Source organism: Heloderma suspectum, chromosome 4 (assembly GCF_057233095.1).
Source record: "Heloderma suspectum isolate Gila_16-S chromosome 4, 16-S_ref, whole genome shotgun sequence".
NCBI lineage: Eukaryota > Metazoa > Chordata > Lepidosauria > Squamata > Helodermatidae > Heloderma > Heloderma suspectum.
Window position 1 is genome coordinate 252,390,268 of NC_139461.1, and position 25,723 is coordinate 252,415,990.

Here is a 25,723-nt window from a genome sequence, read left to right on the forward strand (position 1 = left end):
GGCATACAGAGTTGGGGGCAGGGGTGGGAAGTCAAAAATCCTGTGGCTTCTAGGCAAGGTATTGTGCACACTTAAATTAATTCTTGGGATTTACACCCCTTGCCTATTTCGATGAACACTGGCAGTGGTGGGCACGAAGTTTAATGTGGATTAGGATCATCATCACTTAGTGGAGATTAGAAACATTATAGGGTATTACAAAAGCATATTTCCAACACTTCCTATTTTGTTGTTATTGTTCAGTCGTTCAGTCGTGTCCGACTCTTCGTGACCCCATGGACCATAGCATGCCAGGCCTTCCTGTCCTCCGCTCTCTCCCGAAGCGTGCTCAAGTTCATATTCATTCAATCGGTGATGCTATCTAGCCATCTCATCCTCTGCCGTCCCCTTCTCCTTTTGCCTTCAGTCTTTCCCAGCATCAGGGTCTTTTCCAGAGAGTTTTCTCTTTGCATTAGGTGGCCAAAATATTTGAGCTTCAGCTTCAGTATCTGTCCTTCCAATGAGCACTCAGGGTTGATTTCCATTAGGATGGACTGATTTGACCTCCTTGCAGTCCAGGGGACTCGTAAGAGTCTTCTCCAGCACCACAGTTCGAAAGCATCAATTCTTCAGCGCTCAGCCTTCCTTATAGTCCAGCTCTCACAGCCATACATTACTACTGGGAAAACCATAGCTTTGATTAGACGGACCTTTGTCGGCAAGGTGATGTCTCTGCTTCTTACTATGCTGTCTAGGTTTGCCATGGCTTTCCTCCCAAGGAGCAAGCGTCTTTTAATTTCATGGCTACAGTCACCGTCTGCGGTGATCTTGGAGCCCAAGAAAGTAAAATCTGTCACTGCTTCCATTTCTTCCCCTTCTATATGCCAGGAAGTGATAGGGCCAGATGCCATGATCTTAGTTTTCTTAATGTTGAGTTTCAAACCAGCTTTTGCACTCTCCTCTTTCACCCTCAACAAGAGGCTCTTTAGATCCTCTTCGCTTTCTGCCATTAGGGTGGTATCGTCTGCATATCGGAGGTTTTTGATAATTCTCCCAGCAATCTTAATTCCGACCTCTGATTCATCCAACCCGGCATTTCTCATGATGTACTCTGCATATAAGTTAAATAAGCAGGGTGACAATATGCAGCCTTGTCATACTCCTTTCCCAATTTTGAACCACTCAGTTGTTCCATGTCTGGTTCTTACTGTTCCTTCTTGACCCTCGTACAGGTTTCTCAGGAGACAGGTAAGGTGGTCTGGTACTCCCATCACTTTAAGAATTTGCCACAGTTTGTTGTGATCCACACAATCAAAGGCTTTAGCGTAGTCAATGAAGCAGAAATAGACATTTTTCTGGAATTCTCTTGCTTTCTCCATGATGCAGCGAATGTTGGCGATTTGATCTCTAGTTCCTCTGCCTCTTCTAAACCCAGCTTGTACTTCCGGTAGTTCTCGGTTCGCATACTGCTGAAGCCTAGCTTGTAGGATTTTGAGCATCACCTTGCTGGCATGTGAAATGAGCGCAATTGTGCGGTTGTTTGAACACTCTTTGGCATTGCCCTTCTTTGGAATTGGAATGTAAACTGACCTTTTCCAGTCTTGCAGCCATTGTTGAGTGTTCCAAATTTGTTGGCATATTGAATGCAGCACTTTAACAGCATCATCTTTTAGGATTTTAAATAGCTCAGCTGGAATACTGTCATCTCCGCTAGCTTTGTTGTTACTAATGCTTCCTAAGGCCCACTTGACTTCACTATCAAGGATGTCTGGCTCAAGTTCAGTGATCGCACTATCATGGCTATCAGGGACATTCAGATCTTTCCTGTATAGTTCTTCTGTGTATTCTTGCCACCTCTTCTTAATCTCATCTGCTTCTGTTAGGTCCCTACCTTCTTTGTCCTTTATCATGCCTGTCTTTGTACAAAACATTCCCTTGATACCTCCAATTTTCTTGAAGAGATCTCTAGTCTTTCCCATTCTGCTGTTTTCCTCGATTTCTTTGCATTGTTCATTTAAGAAGGCCCTCTTGTCTCTCCTTGCTATTCTCTGGAACTCTGCATTCAGTTGGATATATCTTCCCCTTTCTCCCTTGCTTTTCACTTCCCTTCTTTCCTCAGCTACTTGTAAAGCCTCATCAGGCAGCCACTTGGCTTTCTTGCATTTCTTTTTCTTTGGGATGGATTGAGTTGCTGCCTCCTGAACAATGTTATGGACCTCCGTCCATAGTACCTCAGGCACTCTGTCTATCAGGTCTAATCCCTGAAATCTATTCCTCACCTCCACTGTATATTCATAAGGGATATGATTTTGGTCATACCTGAATGGTGTAGTGGTTTTCCCTACGTTCTTCAATTTAAGCCGAAATTTTGCAAGAAGCAGCTCATGATCTGAGCCACAGTCAGCTCCAGGTCTTGTTTTGACTGACTGTATAGAGCTTCTCCATCTTTGGCTGCAAAGGACATAATCAATCTGATTTCGATATTGACTATCTGGTGATGTCCATGTGTAGAGTCGTCTCTTGTGCTGTTGGAAAAGAGTGTTTGCTATGATCAGCGTGTTCTTTTGGCAAAACTCTATTAGCTTTTGTCCTGCTTCAATTTGTACACAAAGGTCATGCCTGCCTGTTATCCCGGTGATTTCTTGACTTCCTACTTTAGCATTCCAATCCCCTATGATGAAGAGGACATCTTTTTTTGGTGTTAGTTCTAGAAGGTGTTGTAGGTCTTCATAGAACCCATCAACCTCAGCTTCTTTGGCATCAGTGGTTGGGGCATGGACTTGAATTACTGTGATGTTGAATGGTTTGCCTTGGATTCGTACTGAGATCATTCTATCGTTTTTGTGATTGTACCCCAGTACTGCTTTTCCCACCCTTTTGTTGATTATGAGTGCTACTCCATTTCTTCTAAGGGATTCTTGCCCACAGTAGTAGATATGATGGTCACCTGAATTAAATTCGCCCATGCCTGTCCATTTTCGTTCGCTGATTCCCAAGATGTCGATGTTCAATCTTGCCATCTCATGTTTGACCACCTCCAGCTTACCTTGATTCATTGATCTGACATTCCAGGTTCCTAAACAATATTGTTCTTTACAGCATCGGATTTTCTTTTCACCACCAGACACATCCACAGCTGAGTGTCCTTTCGGCTTTGGCCCAGCCGCTTCATTCTTTCTGGCGCTACTTGGAAATACCCTCTGCTCTTCCCCAGTAGTATATTGGACACTTTCCGACCTGAGGGTCTCATCTTCCGGCGTCATATCTTTTAGCCTTGTGATACGTTCCATGGGGTTTTCTTGGCAAGAATACTGGAGTGGGTTGCCATTTCCTTCTCCATTCTCCACTTCCTATTTAACCACCCATTACTCACTCTGAGTCAAGTGCAAGTGTATTAAGTAATTATGAAAATTTAACTGTTTGATCTTCCAAAATTATTTGGAGAAATAGGACATATATGGTATAGTGGGTAGTGTTGGACTACGACTGGGGAGACCCAGCTTCAAGTTCCACTTAAGGTTTAATTCTATGCATATTTATACAGAAAAAGTCCTACAATTCTCAGCATTCCCCAGCCAGCATGCTAGGGATTTTACCCTTAGCCATGAAGCTCTCTAGCGGACCTTGGGCCAGGCACCAACTATCAGCCTAATCTACCTCACAGGGCTGTTGAAAGAGTAAAATGGAGGGAGGACCACGTATGCCACCTTGAGCTCCTTGGAGGAAAGGCAGAATATAAATGAAATAATAAATAATATATTTGTTGCTGGAGCAATTGGAAAGTGTCATAAATCTAGTTGCAATGTCCATTACAGAAGCATAAGCTAGAAAGGCACCCAAATGTAGTTTTTACAGTTGGGGTTAGGGGGTGGAGGAGAAAAAGATGAAGCAGTGCAGGAGGACAGCGAGCTAGTTGCTGAATGCTACAACTCTAACTTTTGTGGATTTTTACTTGAGGATAGAAAATGTAAAGCACTGCAAGTTCAGAAACTCAGATATTTTAGATCCAAATATAACAACCACCTAAACTTCTCTAACCTCAAGTATTACAGTTGAAATGGCCAATTTAGCCCCTGAACCAAAGATACTATGGAGGTATGTTTCAACCAGTTTCATTGGAATAACTTTGTGCTAGAATTAGTAAGTGCTTGATGAGCTGAAAAAAAGGATGGATTAGTAAAAAAAAAAATCAAGAGAACTTGTGAAATACTATGAATATTTTCCTGCATTCAGGAAAATCTGTAGATTTAGAGTTCAGAACTCTACAGATACAAAGTGTATCATAAAATGAGAGAGGAGGAGAGAGATGGGAAAACACTATCATTTAGGCTGCAATACTAGAACTGCATACCTAGGAGTAAGCCCCACTGAATTCAGTCGGACTTACTTCTGAGTAGACATGTATAGGATTCCACTAAGGTATTCCATTTTACCTTGACCTCCGCTTACTGAAACTCTTGTCTATTATCCTAAGTCCAGAAGAGAGAAGTTGTTCAATTTTTAAAAGAGAACCATAAAATAAAGGACCCTCCAAAGATGCACATCAGATAAATAAACTGCCTTATTTATAGCTCAGCTATCACTGTGAACCCTTATCCCAAACACACCTTCCTGATCAACTAGCAACTTTTGCATTTCACAAGATTCATAAAATCGAAGCGTACAGTTATGATTGCATTTAGGCTGATGGAGCCATTAACTTGACGTACCATTTCAAAGGTACACCTTCCTCTTCGCTATACAGAATTTTAAGTAGCATCACATAAACCCTCATCACGCTTGGCTGGAAAACATCTCCAACGAACCTCAGCGCACAATCCTATCCATGTTTCGACCGGGGCGCGGGGGGGAAGAGTCCTACAACTCTTTAGGACTTTTTTTCTGTCTAAACATGCATAGGATTGTGTCCTTGACGATGAAAACAGCCCACCAAGAAGGAAAAGAAAGGAAGAAAGCTCACCTGTCAGACCCTTTGATAGCAGTGTTGGATTTCACCCTGAAAGCTTTGGCAAACATGGTCAAAGAAGCCCCAAAGCCTTCCGTTCAGGTGGCGGCTGAACTCCCGCAGGCTTGCTGTGGATTCCCAGAGGGCAGGGGGCGTCAGACGGCGGCGTCCATGGGCTAAATGACAAGATTCCCCAGACCTCTCCTCTCACTGCATGGGCGCAGCCATTGTGCGGTGCTCCGGCAAAATGCATCCGTGGGGCAACGGCGCGATCTCTCCACGATCAGCTGGCGCTGCTACTGCTTCCTGCTCCGGTGACCGCCTGTCCGATGCAAAGGCGAGGCGTGATAGGCTGCGGTTCCTGCCGCGTCGCTGTGCTGGAGGTCTGTTCGCTGCCTAGAGCAGAATGCTTCGCTGACGCATCCTTTCCTTAAAGCAGCCGCAGCCTGAGCCCTGCTGAAATGTGGCATTTTGGTTGGTCTTAATAAAGGTATTGCCCAACTCAGGATTTGGAATTGTTTTTCTCATGGACCAGTACGGCTATCTTTGGTTAGCCCCCAAATTACATGGTGTTTTTGGTTAGCCCCTCTGCCCCCAAATTACATGGTATTTTTTTTTAAGCAGGTACTTACAGGATATGGGGCCCTATTCGATGCATATTTGCATCCCTATCCTGTGCTTGTAAACCCCACTGATTTCAGTGGAAATTTGGAGGCATCGTTTAAATTTTCAATGGTTTTGTTTATCATCGTATTTTCTCCCCACCGGTTGGGTTTTTTGCCTCTGGCACCAAAATGTGTTGAGCCTTCTGCTCAATCAGCGCTAGGGATAGGTGAACCCTCTGTCCTTAGGTCCACAATAATTTGGGTTTACTAGATTACTATACTGAATGTCTGCTGGAGGTTTAGGTGTTATTTTGGAGCCTGGTCTGGCCTGCTTTGCTTGGGTGAATATGGATAGGATCAGCCTTGCTGATGGCCTTAGAGGCCTCTGTGTCTGCACTTTGTGTATTGGGTCCTCCCTGCTGGATCCACAGACTTATCTAACCAATTGCACTATGCAGGCTAAGCTATGGGCATCTCTTTTGTTGTTTAGTCGTTCAGTCATGTCCGACTCTTCGTGACCCCATGGACCATAGCACGCCAGGCCTTCCTGACCTCCGCTGTCTCCTGGAGTGTGCTCAAGTTCATATTCATTGCATCGGTAATGCTATCTAGCCATCTCATCCTCTGCCGTCCCCTTCTCCTTTTGCCTTCAGTCTTTCCCAGCATCAGGGTCTTTTCCAGTGACTTTTCTCTTCACATTAGGTGGCCAAAATATTTGAGCTTCAGTTTCAGTATCTGTCCTTCCCATGAGCACTCAGGGTTGATTTCCTTTAGGATGGACTGATCTGACCTCCTTGCAGTCCAGGGGACTCGTAAGAGTCTTCTCCAGCACCACAGTTCGAAAGCATCAATTCTTCGGCGCTCAGCCTTCCTTATAGTCCAGCTCTCACAGCCATACATTGCTACTGGGAAAACCATAGCTTTGATTAGACGGACCTTTGTTGGCAAGGTGATGTCTCTGCTTCTTACTATGCTGTCTAGGTTTGCCATAGCTTTCCTCCCAAGGAGCAAGCGTCTTTTAATTTCATGGCTACAGTCACCATCTGCGGTGATCTTGGAGCACAAGAAAATAAAATCTGTCACTGCTTCCATTTCTTCCCCTTCTATATGCCAGGAAGTGATGGGGCCAGATGCCATGATCTTAGTTTTCTTAATGTTGAGTTTCAAACCAGCTTTTGCACTCTCCTCTTTCACCCTCAACAAGAGGCTCTTTAGATCCTCTTCACTTTCTGCAGTTAGGGTGGTATCGTCTGCATATCGGAGGTTGTTGCTAATTCTCCTGGCAATCTTAATTCCGACCTGTGATTCATCCAACCCGGCGTTTCTCTTGATGTACTCTGCATATAAATTAAATAAGCAGGGCGACAATATACAGCCTTGTTGTACTCCTTTCCCAATTTTGAAACAATCAGTTGTTCCATGTCTGGTTCTTACTGTTGCTTCTTGATCTTCATACAGGTTTCTCAGGAGACAGGTAAGGTGGTCTGGTACCCACATCTCTTTAAGAATTTGCCACAGTTTGTTGTGATCCACACAATCAAAGGTTTTAGCATAGTCAATGAAGCAGGAATGGACGTTTTTCTGGAATTCTCTTGCTTTCTCCATGATCCAGCGTATGTTGGCAATTTGATCTCTAGTTTGTCTGCCTCTTCGAAACCCAGCTTGTACTTCCGGTAGTTCTCGGTTCACATACTGCTGAAGCCTAACTTGTAGGATTTTGAGCATAACCTTGCTGGCATGTGAAATGAGCTACACCAGCCTAAAATCCTGCATATAATGCTCTCTTCACACCTGAGTCTTTTAGCAGGATCATTCTTCTTTAATCACTAGTTTTCATGGGAGCTTTAAATGACAATGCTGCTCTCTTGCTGCTATCTCCCAACTTTCCTTCCCTCTTCCCATGTTTTCTGAGAACCGGGAAAACCCGGCATTTTCTGTACTTGCAATTGAAATTGTCATTCCCCCCTGTGTATTTCCCCTTTAGCACTTTGTCTCTCTTTCTGTGGGTGTGTGCTAGGGGGTGTTGCTGGGCAGTCTTGAATAAAATTGTCATGACAATAAATTGGGGCGGGGGGGGGGAGGTCACTGACTGGGCTTCCAGTGACTGTTTCTGCCTCTTTCCCATTCCACTACAGGTTCCAAGATCCCGTTGAACACAGCAGTGCTTACTTCTGAGTATACTCATTGGCTGTAGGGCTTTCCTTTCCTGGGAGTATGTGCCACTGAAATCTGCGTGTCTTGCTTCTGAGTAGGCATGCATAGGAGTGCATTATAAGTCTACATAGAGTAGCGGTCTTAAGGTCTCCCATCCCCTTCAATGCAATTACTTTAACCTCCCGCTGCTATTGACTTCACTGACTGCTTCTTCTCCTTTTTGCTCACCAGATTGATGGGCTTCTTTCCTCCCAGGGTGGATGGGGGAGGCTCCCTTCTCGGCCATGCAGGAGAAAGGCTTGACAGTTAGGATTTCAATGGATATTAAAAGGGCCTTTTCTCCTCCCCTGAATAGATTCATCGTGCAGAGCTTGGAATAGCCATTTTTAATAGTTTCCTTTTGGGGTGTGGAGTTGATTTAGATAAGGTAGTAATGCTGAGGTGGTTTTCCATAGTGCTCCTTTCCACCTAGCCAGCCACTATCTCTTCTTGTAGCCCACCTTGCAGGATCGTTGGAAAGCCAGAATAAGGGGGAAGAGCAACAGCAGCTTGGGGGTGGGGAGAAAGCCACTATCTCTTCTCCTAGCCCACCTTGCAGGGTCGTTGGAAAGCCAGAATAAGGGGGAAGAGCAACCACAGAGCGGGGGGTGGGAGCAAGCCAGGTCTAATGAAGGTGTCCCCCATGAATTGGTCACCAGGGGTGGGGGCTGCTAGGGATGGCTTGGTGATTTGACTGTATACAAGTCCGTTTGTGGATTTCTTACTTCTGCAGTTGGGAACCCAGAAATTGGTATATCCTTCAAACTCAGTAGTGCAAGCTATATACTGCATTTAATTCCATCACACAGTAACATATTTAGCAGAGAAGGACTAGCAGCACCAGAAACCTCAAGGTAAGCCACCAACAAGACTGTCTCTCCCTCAGAGGAAGGAGGGGACCAGTTCCCATAGCCCACTGTCCAGGCCACTAGAAGTGCTTCCAACTCCCTCCTGGTCTGGAGGAGTGGAGGGATGGGGCACAGCCATCAGTCATGTTACAGGAACCAAAGATCAGGGGAGGGGAGGGGGTATGGAGCCAGCAGCCCCCTTCTGTCCTGATTGTTCCCAGCCATGAAAAGATATAATGTGGAGGGACTCGCTATGAGAGATGCCTGTATACAGGGCCAGTGTAAATCCCGGTAAGGATCTGGAATCAAAAGGACCAGTTCGTAGTGGAATAAAATGCCAGGTGTGAAGAGAGCCTAAAACGGGGCTTTCTGCTTCTGTTTTAAATGCAGGATCACAACGACTCCCTTTTTCACCCGCTTCCTTTCCCCCCTCCCCTTTCCCCCTCCTTCTCCCTGTATCTGAGTCTTCTGTTATCTTTCATTGATCTCGCTCCTCTTCTTGCCGCTTTTCCTCTTTTCAAGGAGGGAACTCAAGCGGAACACAATGGGATAATTTGATAGCTCAGTATCTGCGATCTATTTAAAAACAGGGCATTTAGTGCAGGAGACGTCCTGGAGGGTCACGACATCACATAAAGAGCCCACAAATGTCCCTGAGGGAGCAATCTCAATCACAGGATAAAAGCTCCATGTGAAGAAAGCCTATGACTAGCATGGAAGGCCCCGAATGTTCTCATGTAGGGAATGCATCAAGAATTGTACGGCAACCTAACAATGGTAGTTCCCATCATAGCCAGCACAATCCTAGACTAATAACCATTTTAAATCCGCACTCACATTTTTGGAGTACAGCATTGCAACAGCACAAGCAGGAGTCCTGATTCTGGAATCATGGATTGAACATGAGCAATCCCATGCCACACATCTTGTGGCATTGCACACACCCTGCAGCAATGTTGCAGCTACATTGCCAAAGTTCCAGATGAGGGTGCAACTTTAGCAGCAGCTCACAAAGCTTCCAGGATCCTCCAGATACATTTCTTGACAGAACACCCAGCTGTGTTATAAAGATATACAGGGAGTGTGGGGTGGAGTTGATCCTAGTAAGGCATGCCAGAACCTCATATTTCAAGTGCCACAGCTTCTTTCTGTACCACTGTTGATAGTAATGCAGAGCTGGCTGATTTAGGGCACAATTCTATGCATGTTTAGACAGAAAAAGGCCCTACACCTCCCAACATTCCCTAACAAGCCATTGTATTTTGGAATTCATGCTGGCTGGTGAATGCTGGGACTTATAGGACTTTTTTCTGTCTAAACATGCATAGGATTATATCCTTAGTCAATTGACCAGTCAAATATTGTCACATAATGGTCAAGTATTTTTAAAGCATTAACTATTAGAATTTCAAAAAAGATACATCATCAAACAATTTGATACATATGTAATTACAAAAACAAGTTAACTGTTACTGAGAAATAATGAAAAAAAACTAATAATTTACTATAACAATTTACAGTGTTAGGTAAGTTTTCTATACAAGCCAACGGCTCTTCTCTTTGGCTGTTATCTTGACATACAGCGACCAGTGTACAGTCTGAGGTGCCCTCCCTTGCCCCTCCTCCCTTGATGGTTTAAAAAAATATATATTTTATTTTTTAGCAGGAGGCTGGCATGCTGCATTAGTTAAAGGGGTACTCTGTATGTGTTTTGCATAGGGTTTTGTATCTGTGGTTTGTGAATGTTTTGCCTGGGGTTTTGTGGGTGGGTAGTTGAGGGGCTGTTTTGTCTGTTTGTGGGTGTGTTTCTCTGACCATCAGCAGTTTTTCTTCTGTGAAATGGGTATTTTGTTGTGGGGGCAAATAAGTGATTTGATGCCACGGTTATTGCAGAGACCGGGGAGGTGTCCAGTGTTCTTGTAAAAATCATATAACACCAGTTTTAAAAGAATTGCACTGGCTGCCAATATGCTTCCAGTCAGAATTCAAGGTTTTGGTGATGACATTTAAAGCCCTAAGCGGCTTGGGACCTTGATATTTGAGGGAGCGCCTCGCCCTATATATGCCTGCCCAAGGACTGAGATCTGTTGGAGGGGCCCTCCTCTTTGTCCCACCAGTGCGAGACATACACTATGGTGGGACGTGCAGGAGGGCCTTCTCTGCTGTGGCACCCCAGTTGTGGAATTTCCTCCCCTTGGAGGCCCGATTGGCACAGACATTGGTTTCATTTTGGCACCAAGTAAAAACATGGCTTTTTACCAAAGGCTTTGAGGGCTAAATGCATTCCCTAAAGTAGCATAAATGGGCTGCGGTGGCTTAGTGGTTAAGACACTGAACTGCAGACTGGAAGGTCGGCAGGTCAGCAGTTCAAGACCCGAGTGCTGCGTGACGGAGTGAGCTCCCGTCTTCAGTCCCAGCTCCTGCCAACCTAGCAGTTCAAAAGCAAGAAATTGCAAGTAGATAAATAGGTACCGCTTCGGCGGGAAAGGTAACAGCGTTCTGTGCACCTCGGTGTTCAGTCATGCCGGCCACATGACCACGGAAGCGTCTTCGGACAGCGCTGGCTCTTCGGCTTAGAAACGGGGATGAGCACCGCACCCTAGAGTCGGACACGACTGGTTGGGGACACCTTTACCTTTACCTTTTTAAAGTAGCGTACTGTTTTAACTGTTCTACTGTTTTAGATTTTAATTGGTATTAGCTTGTTTAATGTTTAATATGTTTTAGCTGTTTACATGATTGTTTTTTGTTTAAATTGATTTTATCTTTACGCCGCCCTGAGATCTTAATGATATAGGGCGGGATATAAATGTTTTAAATAAATAAATAATAGGTATTGGGGTCTCACATCCCACCTCTGTCTTGTAACTTTGCCAAAAAAACGAGTACTAGAGTACAATTGGCCTTCAGTTTGCCTTCAGTTTGTGAAATGCCTGTTGGAGCAGAAAACTATGGGTTCAAAAGAGTGGTTTTGTGTTTTGGAATACAGACCACCACCTCTGTCTTGTACGTATGTTCTTGGCCAAGTTAGTTTTCTTTTTGCCTCACCAGTTTGCCACATTAACCATCGCAGCCATCTTCTGAATGAGCAAGCCTCCTTTATGGCAACCATTTTTTGAGAGTGCCCACAACATTCTCTCAAAATTCCAAATCTGCCCACTGGCCAACAAGTTGAGGACCCATGACTGCAGTTTAATAGCATTTTAAAAGTGAAATTAAAGCTGAAATAAAGCAAAGTACACTAGCAAAACATAAAACTGGTAAAGTCTCTTATAAACATAAGCTGGTACTGCCACCTACACAAATTTATGAAAATTTGACTATATTTCAGTCAAATAATAAGTCAATTGAAAATATTTGACCCGTGAATTAACTAACTTGGCAAACTTATGTAATCATGTGAAACTTTTTTTGTCTGACCCCATAACACTGGCAGCATCTTTTCCTGGAAATTTCATCACTTGATACTGTTTTTCCATATTTGTTTTTAACTGAGCAATCTAAAATTAATTTACAATGGATGAAGTAGTTTGTATCCAATGGAAAATAAGGTTCAGTATGTATAGTAGACTATGACTGTACACTCTTAATGTTGAATGAAGTGTCTCTATAAATCAACAATATGAGCTGGACTCCCTATTTAGTATCCATGTTACAAATTCCTTGACATATTTCATGGATTGCTCACAGCATAGCAGAATCCTGGGGATTAGTCTTTAAATCCTGAAGACTCCAGGACAATCCAAGGGTTTGGGCAGCATTGCTGAATTCCCAGTCAGTCTAAAACGAAAGCTCTTAAAAGCTTGCAAATGGCCCAGTCATTCTAACTCTTCAGCCACTACTTTTCCACAGAAGGTCGGTGTCTACAGCCTGAGCTGTATTGATTGTGTGGGCCGATTGCTATGGCAGCATTAGCAAACACAGTGAGTGGCATCAGAGATCCAGAGCCTCTCAGGGGCTGGACCTATTTGTCTTAGCAACAGGATTGTGTCACGCTAGAGGTGTAAGATGCAGTCAGGTGAGAAGTGTGCCATTGTCTGTAGCAATAGAGGCTTGGTCCCACTTCATTAGAAGTCTCAAAAAGTCTAATGAGACTTCAGGTGACAGCACAAAGTACATGCAGAATGGGAGAATGCATATAAAGGTAGGGACATTGTTGGTCAAGGAGGATTCTGCCAAGGCTCTGCTAGAGTAGTAAAGTAGACCCAAAAAGGAAAGCACAGACTAGGTCAGACTTCAGTGTAGGCCAATATCTTCTCAGTCTGGGCTCAGGCCTAGCAATGCCTCTGATGCAAAAGATTAAACCCTTAAGATGCAATCCTATGCATGTTTAGACAGAAAAAAGTCCACCTCCCAGCATTCCGCAGCTAGCATGGATTGCTGGGGAATGCTGGGAGTTGTAGGACTTTTTTTCTCTCTAAACATTTATAGGATTGTGCCCTTAATGGCTGTGGGAATCACCTACACAGCTGAGTTTCTTTTCTAGGACTTTAAATTCCAATCACCCTGCCCTTTCTGCTTTCCCCTATCCCCATACAGCCTGTGCCTGCCAGTCTGCCTGCCAGCCTGCCTTTTCTTTCTTGCTTGCCTGCCTGCCTGCCTGCCCCTTGCTGATCCCAAGTCCTTGTCCCTGCCCCCCTAAATCTGAATTCTATAAAAAATAAAATACTGCACACAAAACTTACTATTTATATTGTAAGTCACACTGTTAATTTCAATGGAAAGGTTGAGTATAAATGTTGATAATAATAATTGATTATGGGCGCAATCCTATCCAGATGGGTGGCCACCTCCAAACTCGGAGGCAACTGCCTATCCAAAGCAGGGCAGGAGAAGCACGGAGGGAATCATTCCCTCCACACTTCTCCTGCCCTGCATTTTCAGCTAGACAGCCAACTGCGGCTGTCTAGCCGTGGGAGGGCGGAGCGGGGGAGGACGCTGCTGTACGACACATTGGATGTGTCGTACAGGCATTTCTGCCCTCCCTGCTCCGGCATGCCCCCAGACATGCCCCTTTTCAGCCGCTCCGCGCTCCTCTTGCCCATCCGAGGCAGCGCAGAAGTGGGGGGAGGTCAGTTCTCCAGGAACTGACCTCGGAGCGCAGGCTTCAAGGTTGGTTCCCGGAGAACAAGTTATCCTATGGCTGTCTAGCCGCTGTCTAGCAGCCATAGGATTGCTCCCTAAATAAATAAAAAGTTAACTCAGTTTCAGTATATTGTTTATATGTACAGTATGCCAAACCTGGGCTGTTAGTACATCTGTACCCACATTCTTCCTTCAAAGAGCAGCATATATATATAGCTCTGTCTTCTATCTCGTCAATGCTTGGGGTCAGACACCCAGCATAATTAGTAGAATTACATGATGTGCCTTCGTACTCTTCTTTAGGCAAGAGAATTAGACTAAATATATTCAGATATAGTTTTAATTAATTAAAAGCTTTCTGGTTTGGATATTTTTCCCCAGAACAATCTCCCACCTACTGTGAGGCTTGGGGGAGGGAGTGTGTGCCAGGAGATAGTTAATAGGCCAGCCTGATTGATAATTTTCCTTAATAATCAGTAAACCAAGTTGCCAGGCACATATTTTGTTAGGAAAAAGGCCCGTGATGTCTAGGAAATAGCTGGAGGCACCTTTGGGAGATAAGATATATTTTGGCATAGGCATACCTTTCTCCTCCCCCCAAACCCCAACTTTGTGAAAAGAAACTTTCAGTGGGACTTAGAACTCTTAGGGTGCAATCCTATGTATGTTTAGACAAAAAAAAATCGTACAGCTCCCAGTATTCCCCAACCAGCCAGGACTTTTTTTCTGTCTAAACATGCATAGGATTGTGCCCTTCAAATGCCTTTGGGGGGGTGTCTCTCGAGAGGTTGGACATGGGACAGTGGATTTGTTGTTGGTGTGTATCAGCTCTCAGCCTCCCCTTATTCCATGGAGCAGTAAGAAGTTCCGGGGTGCAGTGCTTTCCTGGGTGTGGCTTCATTTTTAAGAAGGAATCACTGGAGACTTAAAGCATTTTGTAATAGCTGAGTTGATTTTCAAATACACAGGCTGAGTATAGGTGGAGGCAGACAGCATATATTTAACTTTTCTGCAATATTTTGTACTGAAACATCTCTATATAAACAAAGGATATAAAAAACAGTTGTATCATAAAGAAGAGCAGCAACATTGAATTAAGGGAGCATGTCAGATTGGCCCAGGAGGGCATTAAAAAACGTTTGCCACCAACAAAAATGCCCTGCCCCTCATACCCACCAGTGTTATTTCCAGTTATGACAGAACAGAGAGCAAGGTCTCTGAAGCTGATCTTAGGGCAAGGCAGGTTTGTAAGGGAGAAAGCAGTCTTTGGGGTAACCTGGCCCCAGGCTGCTAAGAGCTTTAAAGGTTAACTCCAGTACTTTAAATTGAGCCTGGAAACAATTGGTTAACCAATATGGTTGGTATAAAATGGGTGTTGTGTGATCAGATTGCCAGACTTTATAGTGTTTTCAAAAAGTACTGTTGGATAAATAACATCTAACACTCCAATCCTGAGCATATTACATGGACGTAATTTAATTGATTTCACTGTAACTCAATCTCTATAAGTGGGGAAAACTAATTGGTCTGAACTGCAGAGAATTGACTTTCTGCTCTCTTCTTGTACTGAAGGAGGGTGATCCTCTTGGCAGTGGCAGGTTTCGCCTTGTCATCTTCCAAAGTTAGAGCCAATTTTCTACTTTTCCAGCAGTATGACAAATACATTATGTCTCTTACTATTATTTGTGAATATTTTAGTTGGTTGTAATTATTATTCTTTTATTTCTTTGTTTTCTGTTGTGACTTGTGGTTGAAACAATAAAAGTTGATTAACAATCTCCATAGTTGTAATTTGTTTAGGATTAGGATAATTCAGACAGTCAAGCACTCAAATATGTCTCCTATTTTTAATGAATGCAACTGCTAGGATAAAGCAATATTTCTGTTTTTAAAGTATCATGAAATGTTTGTGATCTTTTGGATGAATAGCTTTCCTAGAGAAAACTTATTAATGAATATGAACAATCTAGTTTTGTTTTTTTAAATATATATGGTGGGGTCCCCCTGCCCAGCTCTATTTTTGGTGTCCCTTGCTATGTTCATTTTCTCTTAATATTATTTAAGTATTTCTCCTTTAAAAGATAGGTCAATGTGAATAAGGAAATGTTTATAGGGTGTGTGTGTGCATATACAACTCTTCTTTGTATCAGTCCAATAAATCAGAATACTAGAGAGCACTGGTGCTCTGTTTTCTGAATTTAGCAGGCACATAAAAAGGGTGTATGAGGGTGGTCAGTAAAGAATTTGTGTTTTCTTTAGGGATGGTGGAGAGTTCCGCCACGGATCTCAGTGAGGCCGAATGCCAGTACATTCTGCCCCCCGAAACCCGTGGTGGAATGAAGCCACCCCCACCCCACCACTCCGTGAAAGGCGTGTGAAATGGAGCACCTACTTGGTGCCGTTTGTGCTGCTTTGCGAATGGCGGCCGCGTCTGCGGCCGCCATTCGCTTTACGATTTTTCCCATTATAGGCTACGTAAATACTTACATAGCCTATTACGGCTAATGCAGTGACGCCATTTGCGTCCCTGTGGAGGCAGTGATAGCCTACATAGCCTAAATATTTACATAGCCTATCACAGCGAACAAAAGGGACGCAAATGGCGGCGGCTACGGTGGCCGCCATTTGCATCCCTGTGCAGCCCAGCAGTGGCCGAATGTCGCTGCGGGCAGCCCCAGCTAGCGGCTCCGTGGAGTTGCCGCGGAGCTGAGCTGGCTGGCGAGGATTTTGGGGGGAGGGACGGAGCGCCTCCCCCCCACTGCAGATGTCACGAAACGAAACAGGTAAGTCGTTTCATACATCCCTAGTTTTCTTAGAGAGCTTCCCTTCACATTTTTATCCCTCTCTAATAAGACTAGAACCCAGGGTCATCTCATGAAGCTAACTGGGAGGAAGCTTCACAACAGACAAAAGGAAGTACTTTTTCACACAACACATAATGAAACTATGGAATTCACTACCACAAGATGCAGTGATGGCCACCAATTTGGATAGCTTTACAAGGGAGTTAGACAAATTCCTGGACGAGAAGGCTATCAATGGCTATTAGTCCAGATAGCTATATGCTACCTGCAATATGAGGCAGTATGCTTATGTACCAGTTGCTGGGGAACATGGGTGGGAGGGTGCTGTTACACTCATGTCCTGCTTGTGGGTTTCCTGTGTGCAGCTGGTTGACCACTGTGTGAACAGAATGCTGGACGAGGAGGACTTTGGTCTGATCCAGCACCGCTCTTCTTACGTTCTGATGTTCTCATGCATGCTTAGAGGAAATACTATTACTTTCTTCCAGGAAACCCTTAGAGATTGTAGTTCTATAAGAGACTAGGAAACTCTAACCAGCATCTTCACAAAATGACAGTTCCTAGAGTTCCTTGGAGGGAGCCATAATAGTTAAACAAAGTTAAAAAGTTATAATGATTGTATTGTAGAAGTGCCCTTCGAGAATCATAGAGATAAGCACTCTTAACAGAGCTGACTAGTCAGAGAAGCTGAATATGATCAGAGAAGCTGAATATGATCAAAGGAGCTGAAGAGGTACACATGTGTTCAGTCAGCAGCAAGGATAATCTTTACTATTCTAGGCCACAAATGCAATACCGTGTATGTCTATTCAAAAGTCAGTCCATTGTATTCAATGGAACGCACTCCCAAGCAAGTGGATATAGGATCGCAGCTTTACAGTATAGTACATGTCTCCTCAAAAGCAAGTCCCATTGAAGTCCTTGAGGCTCATTCCAACATAAGTGGGCATAGGATTGCCGCCTCGGTTGTTTTTCTTTGAAACTAATATGGCAAATGATTCTGCATCTGTCTTAATATTGAGATTGCTTTCATTAATTTACAGTCAAAACATATTTGAGGTAGGTAGAATATGAAGGTGGGAGAAATTTGACTGGCTGTCATGTTCACTGTTATATCCTTCTCAGAACACTTTCCACACAAAGGCTATACATTTATGCTTGTATCAGAAGGTTGTTGTTGCTGTTCAGTCGTTCAGTCGTGTCCGACTCTTCGTGACCCCATGGACCATAGCACGCCAGGCCTTCCTGTCCTGCGCTCTCTCCCGGAGCGTGCTCAAGTTCATATTAATTGCATCGGTGATGCTATCTAGCCATCTCATCCTCTGCCGTCCCCTTCTCCTTTTGCCTTCAGTCTTTCCCAGCATCAGGGTCTTTTCCAGGGAGTTTTCTCTTCGCATTAGGTGGCCAAAATATTAGAGCTTCAGCTTCATTATCTGTCCTTCCAATGAGCACTCAGGGTTGATTTCCTTTAGGATGGACTGATTTGACCTCCTTGCAGTCCAGGGGACTCGTAAGAGTCTTCTCCAGCACCACAGTTCGAAAGCATCAATTCTTCGGCGCTCAGCCTTCCTTATAGTCCAGCTCTCACAGCCATACATTACTACTGGGAAAACCATAGCTTTGATTAGACGGACCTTTGTCGGCAAGGTGATGTCTCTGCTTCTTACTATGCTGTCTAGGTTGGCCATAGCTTTCCTCCCAAGGAGCAAGCGTCTTTTAATTTCATGGCTACAGTCACCGTCTGCGGTGATCTTGGAGCCCAAGAAAGTAAAATCTGTCACTGCTTCCATTTCTTCCCCTTCTATATGCCAGGAAGTGATGGGGCCAGATGCCATGATCTTAGTTTTTTTAATGTTGAGTTTCAAACCAGCTTTTGCACTCTCCTCTTTCACCCTCAACAAGAGGCTCTTTAGATCCTCTTCGCTTTCTGCCATTAGGGTGGTATCATCTGCATATCGGAGGTTGTTGATAATTCTCCCAGCAATCTTAATTCCAACCTCTGATTCATCCAACCCGGCATTTCTCATGATGTACTCTGCATATAAGTTAAATAAGCAGGGTGACAATATGCAGCCTTGTCGTACTCCTTTCCCAATTTTGAACCAATCGGTTGTTCCATGTCTGGTTCTTACTGTTGCTTCTTGACCCTCGTACAGGTTTCTCAGGAGACAGGTAAGGTGGTCTGGTACTCCCATCACTTTAAGAATTTGCCACAGTTTGTTGTGATCCACACAATCAAAGGCTTTAGCGTAGTCAATGAAGCAGAAATAGATGTTTTTCTGGAATTCTCTTGCTTTCTCCATGATGCAGCGAATGTTGGCGATTTGATCTCTAGTTCCTCTGCCTCTTCTAAACCCAGCTTGTACTTCCGGTAGTTCTCGGTTCGCATACTGCTGAAGCCTAGCTTGTAGGATTTTGAGCATCACCTTGCTGGCATGTGAAATGAGCGCAATGGTGCGGTAGTTTGAACACTCTTTGGCGTTGCCCTTCTTTGGAATTGGAATGTAAACTGACCTTTTCCAGTCTTGTGGCCACTGTTGAGTGTTCCAGATTTGTTGGCATATTGAGTGCAGCACTTTAACAGCATCATCTTTTAGGATTTTAAATAGCTCGGCTGGAATACTGTCATCTCCGCTAGCTTTATTGTTACTAATGCTTCCTAAGGCCCACTTGACTTCACTCTCTAGGATGTCCGGCTCAAGTTCAGTGACCGCACTATCATGGCTATCAGGGACATTCAGATCTTTCCTGTATAGTTCTTCTGTGTATTCTTGCCACCTCTTCTTAATCTCATCTGCTTCTGTCAGGTCCCTGCCTTCTTTGTCCTTTATCATGCCCATCTTTGCACAAAACGTTCCCTTGAGATCTCCAATTTTCTTGAAGAGATCTCTAGTCTTTCCCATTCTGTTGTTTTCCTCGATTTCTTTGCATTGTTCACTTAAGAAGGCCTTCTTGTCTCTCCTTGCTATTCTCTGGAACTCTGCATTCAGTTGGGTATATCTTCCCCTTTCTCCCTTGCTTTTCGCTTCCCTTCTTTTGTGAGCTACTTGTAAAGCCTCATCAGACAGCCACTTTGCTTTCTTGCATTTCTTTTTCTTTGGGATGGATTTCGTTGCTGCCTCCTGAACAATGTTAAGGACCTCCGTCCATAGTTCCTCAGGCACTCTGTCTATCAGGTCTAATCCCTGAAATCTATTCCTCACCTCCACTGTATATTCATCAGGGATATGATTTAGGTCATACCTGAACGGTTTAGTGGTTTTCCCGACGTTCTTCAATTTAAGACGAAATTTTGCAAGAAGCAGCTCATGATCTGAGCCACAGTCAGCACCAGGTCTTGTTTTTACTGACTGTATGGAGCAGAAGGTACAACAGATGAAATCGTATAAGGCTGTAATCCTGTGCACTCTTATTTGATAATAAGTTCCACTGTGTTCTTCTGAGTAAGCATGCATAGGATTGCACTGTAAATTATTCATGTTCCTGTCCGTCTTGATCCTTGCAGGCTACAATCATAAACACACTTCCCAGAGAATAAATTCCATCAAACTCAGAGGGACTTACTTCTAAGTGAATATGCATAGGATTGTGTGAACCCATGGCCTTCTGAGTATATATATCCATAAGAAAGCAAGCTCCTGAATCACTGAAATGGGTATCTACATAGCTGCATCCAGCTGCAAGATTAGAGCAATTCACATTTAACTCCCAATTTAAAGCTATTTCAACAGTTGTCTGGTTGCTGATCATTTGTTTCAGTGTTGTTGTTTTTTAAATGAGTCAAGCACTTCAAGCAAAAATGTGTAAAACATTCAAGACAGAAGCTATTTGAAAGAAACCAGAGAATTGGTCTCATACTATGAAGATTATTTTTCTGGTGCATGTAAAAAAGAAGAAATAGATAAGTAATATTCTGGTTTTACTCAGTTTCCACTTTGAAATGGAATGAGGTGAAATATCGTACATTTAAGAGGAGAGTATTATTATTGGATTTTTTTTAAGTCGACAGGTGGCAGGCAACATGTTGTTTGTAACTCTAACTAGAGTTTGACTTGTATGAAACAGGCTCATCCTTTATTCTTTCTTCAGAAATGTTTCAATACAGAGAAGAACCCAAAAAGGAAGTACAAATGCTGACATGGTCTTATTTATTCAGTGTGCTTCTTGCACATTAACCTCAACGTAATGTAATGTGAATTGAAATCACATCTCACTGGCAGCTCCTGCATAAGAAACAAAGGGAATCTGAGTAGTCTCACTCAAAGTGATCTTGGAGAGAGGTTAAATCAGGCTTCTCCAACCTGGCATCCTCCAGATGTGTTGGACTACATTATAGTCCAACACAACTGGATGGCAACAGGTTCGGGAAGCTAGGTAAAATTATTCTCCTTATTTATATTCCACTTTGCCTCCATGGAGCTTAAGGTGACATACATAATTCTACCCCCACCCATTTTATCCTCCCAACAATCCTGTGAGGTCAGTTAGGCTGAGAGAGAGTGACTGGCTTAAAGTCATCCAATGAACTTCAAGGCTAAGGGGGATTTGAACCTTGGCCTCCTAGATCTTAGCCCAGCACACCAATCACTATACCACACCAACTTACTTTAATTTTCACTACAACAAAGTGTGTGCGTTAAACTTTTGACAATCTCAGAAACAGTCTCAGGGCCCAAGCATCATTTTCTGAAGCCCAATATAAACTTGTAAAGTGGCCTCCTCTCACACACATAACACAATTCCATCCCATAATGGAATCTCATGAGTCATGAAAGAAGTTTCTATTTTAGTTGTTAAATTACATTTGCTACATTTCTGAAATTACACTATGTCCCACACCGGTGCTTTTCTATTATCCCTCACCCCCCACCTCCTTTTTGCTATTTTTTGTTTAACATAACATCCAGCCTGTAAAAAAGTCTGATAAGCTTGCTGACTGTTTTGTAACTTTATGACTAGCAGCAGCAGCATTGGTTTCCACTGTTCCCTGGGATCAACGTCCCTGATTATTATGGTGCTTTGCCCCTCTCCCTAGCTGTCTCCCCATCCTGTCTATGCACAAGAAACTCTGGGACTGGTAGTTCTTAAGACAGCATGTTACATAGGGAAGCCCAAATCTCTGTTTTTCAAACTATGTCCTAGTTTAACTGCGCAAGCACACTGACTCACTCTGTTCTAGAAAAGGGCCTGAGTCAGCAACTCACTATTCAGAATATTTTGCTCTTAACATTGCTTGTGATTGGCATCAGCAAATCTCATAAGATCTGGACAACTGGAATACAGATACAGAGAAATAAGTTTCCATAAATATCCTCAAGCATGATCTACAATTTAGCCTATTTCGTTTCCTTATTGTAATGGGCTTGCAGCCTGGGTCAGGTATCCTGGATTGCCAGGATACCCTAGAAAAGTGTAACTTCTCTCCCCACCCCAATGTTTGTGCTCTGGTTGGGTGGAGCTGGCTGTTCTGACATTGATAATAGCAATGCAGTTAGTCTTCCATTGTGAAAATCTGTCAAAAACTGGGCATCAGTAGCCAATGGTCTTTATAAGGATGGCACTATTTCACTTTTCTGTTACTGTAGGGAAATGCAGTTTCACCACTCTGGTGAGATTTGCTGTTTTTTCTTTTAGGGGTTCCAGAAATGCAAACCTCAGCCATGCATTTCGAGGGACAACCTAGTTGACCTGCCCCCAGCTTCCAAGGTAGAGCCCACCTGGCTGGGATAATCCAAACTGTGTGGAAGGACAATGCACTTGTGACATGGTTCACACAGTATAAAAGGGCTGCCCCACATTGCAGGCACACCCAGTATTGTTCCTTATGGGACTACAAAGGATAGAAAGCAGTAGAATACAGTAAATGATGGCATAGTCTTGATGAACATAACCTGACATGTTCAAAGGTTATTTCGGGGTGGGAGGTTTAAATGTTTATTGTTTTCCTTAAGCTTCCTTAAGCAAAATTGCATGATACAGCACATATGTCCCAAGGGACAAGACAAGAGCAGGGCTATGATCCCTGTTAACAGCACTAGATAGCTCTCAGTTTTCCTTTATGCAAAACTATTCACGTACCCTTGAGCAGCAAACTAAAAGATTTAATAATGGGATATTAATTTAAAGTATTTCATATAGGGCGGTTAATGTTTCACTTTGGGCCCTGATATCTACCCGTTAGCACTAATGGGAGCTTTGCCAGCAATTACTCTAGTCTTTAAGCAGAGTATACAAAAGGTATCCTTAAAAACTGTGTGGAGGTCAATGGGAGTTTTTAACTAAGAATTGGACTATGATGGATACATTCACTTTAGGGGTTCAGAGAATGAAAGGTGTATGCCAGCATAAAATATGTTTCTTCAGGATAATGGCAATATTTTCCTTTCTTAGAACAGAACAGACTTATTATGTGGGAATAGGTAATAAGCAAAGTGTTTTCCCTGCACTCTAAACTCTTATTATAATCAAGCACAGAAGAATGCTCAAGAGGTGGTATTTGTGTGAGATTTTTCCTTTAACGATTTTTTGCACTTTTGCAAAATGTTTTGCAAAAAATCAAATGTTGTCCTTATCCTATAAAGCCAATATATAGGTATCATGTTTTATTTTTACTAGCACAGGGTAGCAGTAACTTAGGACATAATCATATGGGCTGCACCCTTGATGATCATAAAGCCTCAAATTCGGAGGCTTACAAGCATCCAATGCAGGGCAGGAGGAGTAGCGAAGGTAATCTTCGCCTCCCTGTCCTCCCACTCTGCATTTTTCGCTAGACGGGCATTTTGGCTCATCTACCTGGGGTGCTTCAGAAGAGGAAGAAAGGAAGCTGGAGAGGCCTCAGAATAATTTGTATCTTGGCCTCTCTGGTCTCCTCCCCACTCACTGAGGTCGAGTTCCTGACCTTGGAGAGCAGCGGGTGTGGTTCTTTCTGCAGCAGCTGCAAGGGGATGGGTGGGGAACGGAGGTCAAATTCCCCACTCCGAGGTCAGAGCCCTGTCTCGAACCTCAAATCAGGGAATCTGAAATATCCTATGGTCCCTCAGAAGCTGTCTAGGGGCCATAGGATTGCTCCCTTATTATACTGTGTTAACCTATAGAACCTAGAACAGGTGTGAGCAGGCTATGTTTGTGGGATGTAGGATGCTGTCAGGAGCACCCTAGTGGCCTCTTTCAATACACTCCAATAGCCAACTCAAGACATGATGAAAGGATTCTTTTCAAGGCTTTAATCCTTTTACAGCTTAATGACTCTTTCAGATGCTAATCACCAGTGACTAAGCAATGAACAGCAGAGTAGCCTATGCTCTGGGTATGCAGTTGGTCCCTGTTTGAAGGAGAGTCACTTGAAAACCCTGAACTTATGGGCTAGGGAGAGATCCTCCCTCTTTCCCTTGGGTCCACAGGACACGGCCGTTGCTTGCATGCCAAATGGGCGCTATGCCGCCTTTCCACGCCCTCCATCGCTGGTCGCTCCCTGCGTCTGCGTCGAGCATCTAGCAAGCCCCGTTCCCGCACTCTCTCACTACCAGGGTCACTATCTATCTCAGGAATGCCGGCAGAAGGAATCTCTGCCAGCTGCTGTGCCTGTGAGGGATGAGCTGGCTCCTCTCCCATGGATTGCTGATCCTCCTCAGAAGCAGAACTGCTCTGGAGTTCTATCGGCTCAGTTTCCACCCTGACAGATGCTTTCAGACAAAGCTTTTATTGCGCCACCATCACCCCATACCTCATTCACAGAATTCTATGCAGGATCCAGATGACATTGTCTTCCATTTGTAACTCTCCCATGTTTTCTCACAGCTTCTTCCATTATTGTCTTACTGCAGAAAGCCTGCTAAGGAGAAAAAAGATGGAATAGCTGGACAATGCCTTCTAATTAATAATGCTAGCCTCAAGTTGGCAGACAAAAGGCTCAAGGAGATTCTTGCTGGGTGTAGGTGGATCAGTAGAGGAAGGTTTCCATCACAGAGTACAGAGCCGGGGTCAAAGAGAGGCATAGCTGGGTATCTGCTAAAAGCCCACACCCCAGTAGGGGCCCACCGACAAGAGCCCCCTGGAGTTGCTCCTCCTCACCATTGCAACCTACTTATCACTTGTCTCTTGCTCTGACCCAGACGACAATGATGGTGAGAAATATCTGCCTACTTGCTCACTGGCAAACAAGCAAGTGGTAGCAATGATGAGAAAGAGGATAATGAGCAATAGAATCATAGGGTTAGAAGGGGCCTACAAGACCATCAAGTCTAACCCCCTGCTCAATGCAGTAATCCAAGTCAAAGCATTTCTAACAAGTGGCTGTCCAGCCTCATCTTGAATGCCTCCAGTGTGGGAGAGCCCACTACCTCCCTAGGTAATTGGTTCCATTGCCGTATTGCTCTAACAGTCCAGAAGCTTTTCCTGATGTTCAGCTGGAATCTGCTTTCCTGTAACTTAAGCCCATTATACCATGTCCTGCACTCTGGGATGATCGAGAAGAGATCCTGGCCTTCCTGTCTGTGACAACCTTTCAAAGACTTGAAGAGCGCTATCATATCTCCCCTCAGTCTTCTCTTCTCAAGGCTAAACATGCCCAGTTCTTTCAATCTCTCCTCATAGGGCTTTGTTTCCAGTCTCCTGATCATCTTCGTGGCCCTCCTCTGAACCCTCTCCAGTTTGTCTGCATCCTTCTTAAAATGCGGTGCCCAGAACTGGGCACAGTACTCCAGATGAGGCCTAACCAGTGCCGAGTAGGGGGGAACTAGTACTTCCCGGGTTTTGGAAGCTATACTTCTATTAATGCAGCCCAATATAGAATTTCCCTTTTTTGCAGCCACATCATGTTGTTGGCTCGTATTCAGCTTGTGATCTACAACAATTCTAAGATCCTTCTCACTTGTAGTGTTGTTGAGCCGAGTATCGCCCATCTTGTAACTGTGCATTTGGTTTCTTTTTCCTAGGTGCAGAACTTGGCATGTATTCCTATTAAATTTCATTCTGTTGTTTTCTGCCCAGCGCTCCAGCCTATCAAAATCACTTTGAATTTTGTTTCTGTCTTCCAGGGTATTAGCTATCCTGCCCAATTTTGCGTCATCTGCAAATCTGATCAGCATTCCCTGCATCTCCTCATCTAAGTCATTAATAAAAACGTTGAAGAGCACTGGGGCCAGGACTGAGCCCTGCAGAACCCCACTCCTTACCTCTCCCCAATTTGAGAAGATCCCATTGATAAGCACTCTTTGAGTCCAGTTCTGTAGCCAACTGTGGATCCACCTGATAGCTGTTTCA

General features: G+C 43.9%; 2 protein-coding genes across 3 annotated transcripts in view; one reads left to right on the plus strand and one right to left on the minus strand.

The window, feature by feature from the left end:
• Nucleotides 1-5,179, minus strand: part of EIF2D (eukaryotic translation initiation factor 2D) — a 37,226-nt gene extending 32,047 nt beyond the window's left edge. For both annotated transcript variants that reach the window (XM_084853341.1, XM_084853340.1), the window contains exon 1: nucleotides 4,940-5,179. In XM_084853341.1, the coding sequence (XP_084709467.1) occupies nucleotides 4,940-4,995 (56 nt within the window). In that variant the 5' untranslated portion in view covers nucleotides 4,996-5,179. The remainder of the gene's footprint in view (nucleotides 1-4,939) is intronic.
• Nucleotides 5,180-5,325: 146 nt separating this feature from the next.
• DYRK3 (dual specificity tyrosine phosphorylation regulated kinase 3) overlaps nucleotides 5,326-25,723 on the plus strand; it is a 46,416-nt gene continuing 26,018 nt past the window's right edge. The window contains exon 1 of the mRNA XM_084853345.1: nucleotides 5,326-5,414. The gene's annotated coding sequence lies outside the window, so the exon portion shown is untranslated. The remainder of the gene's footprint in view (nucleotides 5,415-25,723) is intronic.